Genomic DNA, 10,000 nt, shown 5'->3' with positions numbered 1-10,000 from the left:
ATGTGAACTTGCTCGTGCAATTTTGAGAACTTTCAAAACATCACTCTTACCCATAAGTCGCGAAATGCACTCGCGTTTATACGATTTCCCGTATATACTTCTTTTCATTTAATTTTTTGTTGAAAAATGTAAATACTCTTTTTTGACGCATGCGTGTGAAGTTTCAAGTTCTATCGCATATATCTAATCAGTTGTATCATAGACGAGAAAGTAGATTTAAGTTTGAGAACTGTCAGTAGGAACCATAAGCTAAACATTGCTTTACATTTTAACACTGGTGAGGCTTCAATCAATTGGAGTTGTCAATAAAATGTATTTAATGTTTTATCGTTGTCTGGTCAAAGTAGAAGTTTATTGTTAAAAGTGGTACCGCATATCCCTTCTAGTCATTGATTGGAGCCCATAACTAGGAGCGAACAACTCCTATACTAAGCCCATACTATGTCACGGCATTTTTACGGACCGAGCCATGTTGAGACTAACTTTTCCGCAAAAGCAAAGGTAGTTCCGCTTCGTTGACTCTATGACGTCAAGTTAGTTTCTTGTGTTTTGGTCACCGGGCTCCTGCTGGAGTCTCATTCGCTAAAAACGCAATCTCAAAATGAATTTGTGTGTGAAACCGCCGTGACAGGAGTGTAGGACTATTGTTCGCTCCTAAACATAGGATCCTGTCGTTGATTAGTTTCCTGTCTAAAGTAAAGGTAAAGGTTAAGTCGACTGCTACGAGCCTAAAAGGCCCATCAGGCGGGCGCTTATCTCCGGTTTCTGTAGCATGAAGCGACTCGGAGTATTTCTACTCCCCCCTGGATGGGATGCCAGTCCATCGCAGGGTTACCCCCAGCATTCACTATACACCTGGGTGGAAAGAGGCACCATGAGAGTAAAGTGTCTTGCCCAAGAACACAACACAATTTTCCCGGCCAGGACCCGAACCCGGACCACTCGATCCGGAGTACGCAGCACCATGAGGCCACCGTGCCTCCCACTCCTGTCTAAGGATATCCCTTGATAAGCAAGTGTTTAAGGACGGTGCCTACTAATTCAAAAGTATTTTTGCCCCGGTTCATGATTATGCAGGAAATGTAGATCTTAACAAGTGTTATTAAAATCCAAAAAGTAAAATTGGGGATAACCAGGCAATTTTCAAAGATAATTCATTAATAATATTTGTAAAAAGCTTTAAAATACAAAACAATGTATGGCGTTCTTTCTCAAGTTGAAGCTTTTAAGCTTCAAAAATTATCCCTCAAAAATGCATGGTTATCGCCAGTTTTCTCTTTGGATACCAAGAGTACCTACTAAGATCTACTTTCTTCGGATAGTTTTAAACCGCGCAAAGATATCCCTGTGTTAGTAAGTATCACCGATAGGAAACCCGAGTATCTCGAGATGCGCAGAACGTATGCGCAATAACAATGGTAGGCACCGTCCTTAAATCGTTATTCCCCGTGGTGAGAATGCAAATGTCAGAGACGACCTCCATCTTGATCCCAGGTCTCTTCTTCTCCCAGACTGGGCCAGCGTGTGGTTGTTTGAGAGGAGGGGTCGCTTCGCTCTTGGACAACTGCCGAGACCATACCAAACGAAAAAACAGCGAGTCAACTTCAAAGACAACCCAGGTGTGTCGGGAGGATGGGTCACCACCATATCGCGGAAAACAGTGAAGTGAGAGAGTAAATCCCTATGTATATTTAACTCTCAAGCTTCTAGAACCAGGCACGACCGCACTAGGGATACTGTGAATCAAATCAACCTATTTCATTCAAGGTGTTGGTTTTTTGTGACAAGGGATAATCGCAGTACCCAGAAAAAATACTTCGCAGAGCAGAGTAGAGAACAAACATACAGTACGTAACCCACAACTGACACGAAGTCAAGGAATGACACCACGGGGACAAACTGGTGAAAGGCGAGTCTTCCCACTTCTTTAGGCCCATCCATACCTTCGTCAAAGAATACCTCATTACCCTTTTTCTACAGATCCTTAGCCGGTTTACAACTAGACAGAATATTACCCAACGAAGGGCTCTAAGAAAGTGCCAAAGATTTCTTTTATTGGCCTTACCCGTAAAAAGTGGGAGACTGAACTTCTCAGTTTACGCGAGCCGGTCTGGTAGACAGATCAAGACACTTCGCCCGCTTTTCTTATGTTTATCTTGATTTGTCCTCATTAGTCTGGTCATAGTTAATCGAGGGACAGGTTATGAAACCTTAAAACCTTTCAAAAGTGAGAGCAATGTTGTCGTAATCGATGTTGAACTGAACGTGATTCTGCACAATCTTTTGTTTTCGCTTCACACAGGTTCGCAAATTTGTTGCGCATAATTTAATTGAAGGATTTGATTGGTTATCTTCTGGAAAAAGGTGTGTTTTGTGCAGGGCAAAAATATGGACAAAAACATAAAACAAAGGAACTTGTCGAGTTTCATAACCATCTCCAGGCATTAACTATGGTCTGGTCTTCCGCGTTTTCGCGATAATGCCACTTTGCTCAAAAGCGCAGACAGGTCTTCGTGACATAAACAATAAAAGCAAGGTGACATACGCTAACACCAACCCAGGTGAAATGGTTGTGTGCATGTTGGCCACACCGGGGACTTAAACCGGGTTGGTCTCAATCTTGTTCCCAGAGTCTTCGTTCCCCTTGACCAGCGGGTCGGGTTACGAGAGATCTCTTGAGATCATTAGAGATCTCTCGTAACCCGACCCGCTGGTCAAGGGGAACGAAGACTCTGGGAACGAGATTGGGTTGGTGTCAGCGTGTTTCACCTTGCTTTTTATTGTTGTTCTTCGTGACATAGCAGGCTTCCCGCAATGTACCTCGGGGCTTGAGAAGCCAATCAAACACCAGTTTACTTCAAATGCCAGCCGTATTGAATGAGTATTATTAAAGTGTATTTAAAACTGCCCTTTTTTGGGCGTCACCTAACGCACCCGTTTTTTCAAGTGAATGGTAGTGAATGGTCACACTTAGCTGGACGCTTAAACCTGGGTACTAGTAGCCAGCATTTTGATGGTCTGCGGAAATGTTTGTAAACAAAATGGCGGTGTTTCTCTCCCAAGCATGTAATAGTTTCAGAGCTTGCTAATCTCCTACATAAAATAAAAATTTTCGCAAAAACCTGCCTAGGTATGCTGATTGGGAAGTCTTTTATCTGCTACACTAAAATAGACAAGGATCCTGTTTCCGTTTTGTTGGAAATTAAAGGAAAACCGAATACTTTGTTATTCGAAAGTGGTGCCATCGCGGAACTATGTAAGTACTTAAATTTGCATTACAAATGTGTATTCATGCTACTGTCTTTGGAACTGTAAAGTTATATGTATTTGAAATAATAATATGTTTGTTATGTTTGCGCGATGTCTTTCACGGACGTTGTTAATTGGAATGCTTTCAACTTTAAAAATATTTATATTACTTGATGCCTTCACAAATTATGGTGTTTTCCTTGTTGTGGGCGGAGATTGGGCACACCCTGGGTATTTCGACAAATATTTGTGGCAACTAATCCAATTTCCCTCCCTGAGATAATCCCCAAATCGTCAAACCATTAGCCTTTTTCTTCCTAAGATTGATACTCAATGTCAGGGCCTATAAACAATATTAATCGATGAAAATAGATAATCGGAAAATCAATCGATCAAACGATGGCAATCGATTACGGTTAATTAATTGGCATCAGCTGATCAAAGACCAATCAATAATCACACAAAAGTAGTGGCGAACTTCATCGAGTGTCATCGATTGGCGTTCCCACAGGCAGACAACCCTAAGGATGCAAGAGCATGTGACTTCTCATCATTTTGAGACAGTTGTTGAAAGGGCCGATTCAAGTGGTCGAGGAAATGTTCCATAAAAACTTCAAATCACGACGTTTCCTCACGAAAATCCATTTTGTGGACAGCCAGATAAATAAAGTTCAATCACCTACTATTTTCTGCATTGTCCCAAGAAATTTGATGGATATTTGGGATGCTTCATTTTTCCCTTCAGATCTGATGCTTCGTCACCTACAATATAAATAGACAAGGCATGCAGCTTCCAAGACCGCTCGCAGCCGAGTGTCTCCAGAATTTAGCCTCATTTCTCCCACTTCCAAAGGTCACTCACTTCCCAGACTTGGGCATGTGAAAAGTCAATAATTTTGCTAGCATCATGACAAAAATTATCCCATTTACATGGCTCTAGAACCTGAAAATCTTGCTTGATTTTCAAGCTTTGCTCAGGTTTTTGCCATTGCCATATGATCGGGACAGGCTGATCATTGGAATTTGATCAAAGTAAATTAACCAATCAAAATGTGCAGATTTATAATTTTGTCCCTCTTGGGGGAAATCTTAGCTATTTGAACAACTGTTTAATTTGATTTTGATCAAATTCCAATGATGGACCACTTCTGTCCTGATCATATGGCGATAGCAAAAACCTGAGCAAAGCTTGAAAATTGAGCAGGATTTTGAGGTTGTAGAACCGTGTAAATGCAATGATTTTTGGCATGGTGCTAGCAAAATTATTGTCTTTTCACGTGCCCAGGACTGGGAAGTGAGCGACCTTTGGAGGTAGGAGAAATTCGGCTAAATTCTGGAAGCACTCGGCCGTGAGCAGTCTTGGAAGCTGCACGCCTTGTCTTAGTATTAACATTGTAGGTGACAATGCATCAGATCTGAAAGGAAAAACAAAGTGCCCCAAAAACCCATCAAACTTCTCGGGACAACATGAAAAATAGTAGGTGAGTGAACTTTATTTAATATCTGGCTGTCCATAAAATGGATTTTCGTGAGGAAACATCATGATTTGAAGTTTTATGGAACATTTTGCTCGATCAGTTGTATCGGCTATTACAACTTTCTCAAAATTATGTGACATCACAAGCTTTCACATCCATAGGGTTATCTGCATGTGGCGTTCCTGTTGGTAATCTATGAAAATCAATGTTATTTAATTGATCGATTCTCATTGATTATCGGTGACATTGATAATCGTTGAGAATCGATACTCACAAAAACGTGGGTGATTGATCCTCCATCGATTATCCATATCAATAGATTAATTGAAATTGATTACCATGGATTGTCATGGATCATTAATTCCATTGATTGTTCAGGCCCTGTCAATATACATTTTACCCTGCTTAATGGCAGACAATTTTACTCTTCCATGGGTGAATAGGTTAATGAACCTCCTGGAGTTCTACAATAGTCAGGATTTGAATCTATGACCTGCATAACATTGGTTGGGTGCTCAGTACCAATTGAGCTTAAAGAACTCCTATTATATGACTACAATGTAGCTCCATGAACGGGCAAGATGAACCAAATCCTGTGCTGTGATTGGCTACCTGAGCAGGCAAGATGGAGCTACATGTATCTTGCCTGCTCGGGATTTCTCGCTTGGTCCCGCCAGATCAAAGATCATGTTTTGGTGTTTTATCGGGATTTATAATAAATCCTTTATTGACCAGGCATGTTCAGTCAAGATCCATGCTGAATATTGGCCTTGTTCTTTTCGTCTCAGTCCATAAACATGCAGAAAAAGAACTTGGCCAATATCCAGTCATCTTGACGTCATGCTTGGTCAACAACCCATATAATTATGAGAAACCAAGTTATTAAATAACCCAACTCCCCTGAGGAATTCTTGTTTGTCAATGCCTCAACATAAGAGCAGTCACAGTGTGGTGAAGTCTACAACCTGTAGGACAAGGGTACAGTACAATTGTAACTCAGCAATGTCCAGTGTAAGTCTCACATGACTACTTATTACACAGTCTGGGGGACTAAACAAAAAAACTGAGTCTAAACAAGAAAACTGAGTCTAAAGCTATGGCTACACGAGTGATTTTTGTCTCGCATCGGTGATGCGTTTTTTTTTTTTTTCAGATTTTGTCGCGTCGCCTGCATGCCAGGGTGGCTATACTCGGACAAATTTTGGTGACAAATTGAAAGCTGCGCAAATCGCATACTTCAATAGACCTGGGCACTATAAACAGACATTCCTACTTTAATTTCATTGGCTAAATACTCCTTAGTCACATCGCAAGCGCGGGCAAAAAATTGCAGGGTGGCTACATGGGCAACTACATGTATCTCTGTGATTTTGTCGTGAACGTTTCAACTCTGGCGACTTTTTTCTTGCAATTTTTTCATCTGTCACGTCGACAGTTCAAGTGTGGCTACACGTGTTATTTATCAGCTTGCACTGGCAACACAACAAAGTTTGAAAAAATTGCATCACCAGCGCGAGCAAAAAATCGCTCCTGTAGCTGCGGCTTAACCATGGACCAAAAGGTCTGAGGGCTCCCTTAAATCAATATCAGGGCCTGACACTTTTGAGACCACTTTTTACTTAGGAGAGTAGGTTTCAAAACTTAATTTCCGCCTCAAAATTTCACTTTCCAAAGGGGATTTATATACAGTAAATTAATTAATTAAAGTTGTGTACCGCAGAATTTTTCTTGGTCAAAAGCTCATGAGCTCGTGGGCTCCTGTCTTCAGGTGCTGTGTGTGTGTTTTGATCTCAGTTTTTTCGTGTGATGTTCTACCCAGACTTCCTCAGACAGGAGCTCTTCAATATGGCAGAAAATGAAGTGATTGTGGCAAATGTTTTGCTGATCACTCAATGTTTAGGGGTTGCTTGCTCATTTTATTTTCATACATTTTGGCCTTTAAAAAGAAAAATCGGTTTTGTGTCCTAGTCAAAAATTTACTTTCTAAATTGGGTGAGTTTCTTGTTCATTTGATTCTCTTTTTTTACTCTCCAAGTGTTAAAATTTACTCTCCAATGGGAAATGGGTGAGTGTGAATGTCGAGCCCTGAATATACTGTAAATACCACAGACTCAAACCAATTCCCTGGGAACCCAAAACAAAACTGAGCAGTAATCCTGTCACTTCCATCATCTACAGCCTGTAAGGACCTCAGTAGGAGAGCAATCACCCCATCGACATTAAAAAAATTCCAAATAGGAATCAAATTTGTGTTTGTACAAAAGGGCGCTGACACTTCCTGTGGATCGCTCTGCTTGCATAGAGAAATAGAAGGAATGAAACATTCCAAACTGTTTCCCTAATTTTTCCTAATCAGGTACAAAGACAGTCACTTATTACAACAGTCACCTTAAATTAGAACAAGCCTTTTTCTAAATTCTACTATATAATAATAAATGGTAAATTAAGTACAGTACTTTATTTATGCCGTCACGTTTTTGGATGCTTCCCAAAATTGAGTGGGGCATTACTAAACACAGGAACGGAACAGAATGGAATGGAATAATTTATACCAGAATAAACCGGAATATGCCGGAATGAGGCGGAATAACACCGGAATGAAACAAAATGAACAAGAATGGTACCGGAATATACCGAAACGAGGCGGAATGACACCCAAATAAAGCGGAATACACCGGAATGAACCTGAAAATGCCAAAATTTTGTGTTTTAGTTAGTACCGACCGATTTTCCGTTGTTTCAGTCAGCTTTTTTGTGTCACGTGATTCCCTAAGGGAGTTGCATGTGTTGTTGCCTTTTGTAACATTTCGAACACTTTGATCAAGAGAAAATGAATAATTATTTGTTGTGGAAGTAACATTTTTTTTTCGTGAACGAATACAGTAGCAAGAGAAACAGAATGTTATTCTAATTGTTTTTGTCTATGGATCTTGGAGGCGGCTTTCACTGTGCGAGTCAGAAAACCCGTGAACATTGTTATTTCATTCTGACAGGTCAATAATTGTGTATTGACCAATCACAATCAAGTTCAGTGAACCACAAACTAATTACCATTGATGCTTGCTTGCTTCCCACGACCCACACGTGATGGAGATATTTGGAAATAGATTCGTTCAAACAGCCTGAAGACTCTTTTTCTCTTCCCAATTGTTGGCAACAATGCCATCGAACCTGAACGCAGTGTTTCCTTGTTTGAAGAAAGAAGTCAGAAGCACAGAAAAAAGATTGATCGATCAATCGTCGTTCAAAGCCTTGTTACTTCCCCTTTAATGTAAACTGTTTTTTCTGTAAGTCTCTTTATTCTGCAACACTTATTCATTCACAGTCTAGAATGATAAAAAATTACTTTTTGTTCCTTGTCATTCCGGTCCACGCTAATCACCTTGATTCTGGTGTCCTTCTGGTTTATTTTGCCTTATTCTGTTGTCATTCTGCCTTGTTCCTGTATACAAATGTATTTCGGTACCATTCTTGTTTATTCCGTCTTGGAACTCATAAATCATGGGACATTTCGTCATTTCGCCTTGTTCCAGCATATTCTGGCTTATTCCGGTATATTCCGCTTTATTTGTGTGTCATTCAGGTGTCATTACGGCTCGTTTCGGTACATTCCGGTAGCATTCTTGTTCATTCCGTCTCATTCTGGCATATTCCGGTTTATTCCGGTATATTCTGTTTCGTTCCGTTCCGTTCCTGTGTTTAGTAACGCCCAAATTGAGTGTCCATTCTATTAATGATCATTCTCGACTGACAAGATTAGTGTCAACTCCCAGCCTTAGAAGTGTGTAACTTATCATTTCAGTGATGGAAATCCTTAACATGATTATTGTTATTGTCTTTGGCTGATGTTTTGTGTTTGAAATGTTCACAGCACAGTGGGAATCAGAGAGTATCAAGAAAGGTTATTCAAAAGTTGTTGATGCTTATGGCTGTCTTGGAATTCTCAAAATCAATCTTGGTAAGAGTATAGAGTGTTTTCACTCACATGATCAGTAACCTTTTCCCCGGAAACAAAGGAAAACGTTTGCATGATAAATAATTAAAATGTAGCTCAATTCCCAGAGGATTCATATTTAGGTACACCAACGTGACTGCCGTGATGTCACGTGAAAACACTCTATATATATATACAATGTACGTGTATTAATACCAAGGGCCTTGGTGTCATAAGTTAATAATTAATTGCATGTAATTAGTTAAACTATTGTTGTGTTTGCTTGTTGTGTTATTGTATCTGTTCTCACAATCTGAATAATATCTGTCCTTGTTTGTGTACGTCTGTTAGTTTTTTCCATCAGGTTTTCTTCGTAAATTAGTGCAATACAACCATTAAAAAAGAGGTTAACTTAAGTAAGAGCTTTTTATTAGTTTTTACATTACAAGTTTAATTATAATACCATATTCATCATCATAATCAGTTGGTTGAAGGGCTGAGTCAACTGTAAGGTATCTACATGTACATCTAATTGTGCAGTTTGGGCATTGTGTGCGATTGTATGTATATTAAGTTGTTGACGGAATAAGGAGCAAGGATGGCACAGTCGGTTAGTGTGTGACCTTCATGCAAGAGGTCTCAAGTTCAATCCCCGGATTTCGCATCCTTGTTTTGACTTCTTTCCTTTGAGTGTAGCCTACATAGCTTTAAATACCTTAAAACGGAGCACTGATGAGGAGAAGGGGAGGGGGGGGGGGGGGAAGGGGGGTAAAATGAGTGCGCCATCGACCTCAGGTTTTTCAGTTGAATTACTTTTATGAGTTATCAATAAATATGGTTTACTTCAATGCAAAAATTGGCTGCCACCAAATTATTCTTTTGTCTTTGTGTTAATCAGCCTAACTAGCCTCGTTTTACAGCCCAAATTCTTTCATGTGTTAACGAGGCTAGTTAGGCTAATTAACACAAGGACAAAGGAATAATTTGTTGGCGGCTATTTTTGCCTTTGGTCAATACCAGTCAACCATGCCACTGTGTATTATATTAGTGTATAAAAGTGTTCATTTTCTTTTAGGCGAAGAAGTGGTCAGTTTTTTTCTTGTTCTTGTGACTGGGTGTAATTCACTGGGAAAAATTAACGAAAGTGAGATATTTCGCATCACCGTCACTCAGTTTGTTCCCTTACAAGATGGTCAGGATGAAGAAATAATTGCTGAAGTACGCAAACTCTTGAACTCTGGAACATTCTATTTTTCTGTTTGTCCTGGAGATCAGCAACCCTTAGACCTGACGTTGTGTTCCCAGCGAAGATTTGAGGGTTGTGAACCCGATAACAGGT

General features: G+C 40.0%; 2 protein-coding genes across 2 annotated transcripts in view; both read left to right on the top strand.

Annotated features, from left to right (window-relative positions):
- The window catches only part of LOC138019465 (adenosine receptor A1-like), an 8,551-nt gene extending 8,226 nt beyond the window's left edge, over positions 1 to 325 (top strand). Inside the window, exon 3 of the mRNA XM_068866260.1 lies at positions 1 to 325. This exon is cut by the window's left edge and continues 3,083 nt beyond it. The gene's annotated coding sequence lies outside the window, so the exon portion shown is untranslated.
- A 2,698-nt stretch (positions 326 to 3,023) lies between these two features.
- The window catches only part of LOC138020004 (synaptojanin-1-like), a 41,947-nt gene continuing 34,970 nt past the window's right edge, over positions 3,024 to 10,000 (top strand). Inside the window, exons 1-3 of the mRNA XM_068866988.1 lie at positions 3,024 to 3,256; positions 8,599 to 8,685; positions 9,737 to 10,000. The exon at positions 9,737 to 10,000 is cut by the window's right edge and continues 7 nt beyond it. Coding sequence (XP_068723089.1) covers positions 3,133 to 3,256; positions 8,599 to 8,685; positions 9,737 to 10,000 — 475 coding nt within the window. The 5' untranslated portion in view covers positions 3,024 to 3,132. The remainder of the gene's footprint in view (positions 3,257 to 8,598; positions 8,686 to 9,736) is intronic.

Source organism: Montipora capricornis, chromosome 10 (assembly GCF_036669925.1).
Source record: "Montipora capricornis isolate CH-2021 chromosome 10, ASM3666992v2, whole genome shotgun sequence".
NCBI classification, from domain to species: domain Eukaryota; kingdom Metazoa; phylum Cnidaria; class Anthozoa; order Scleractinia; family Acroporidae; genus Montipora; species Montipora capricornis.
This window is presented reverse-complemented; position numbering and strand designations above follow the sequence as displayed.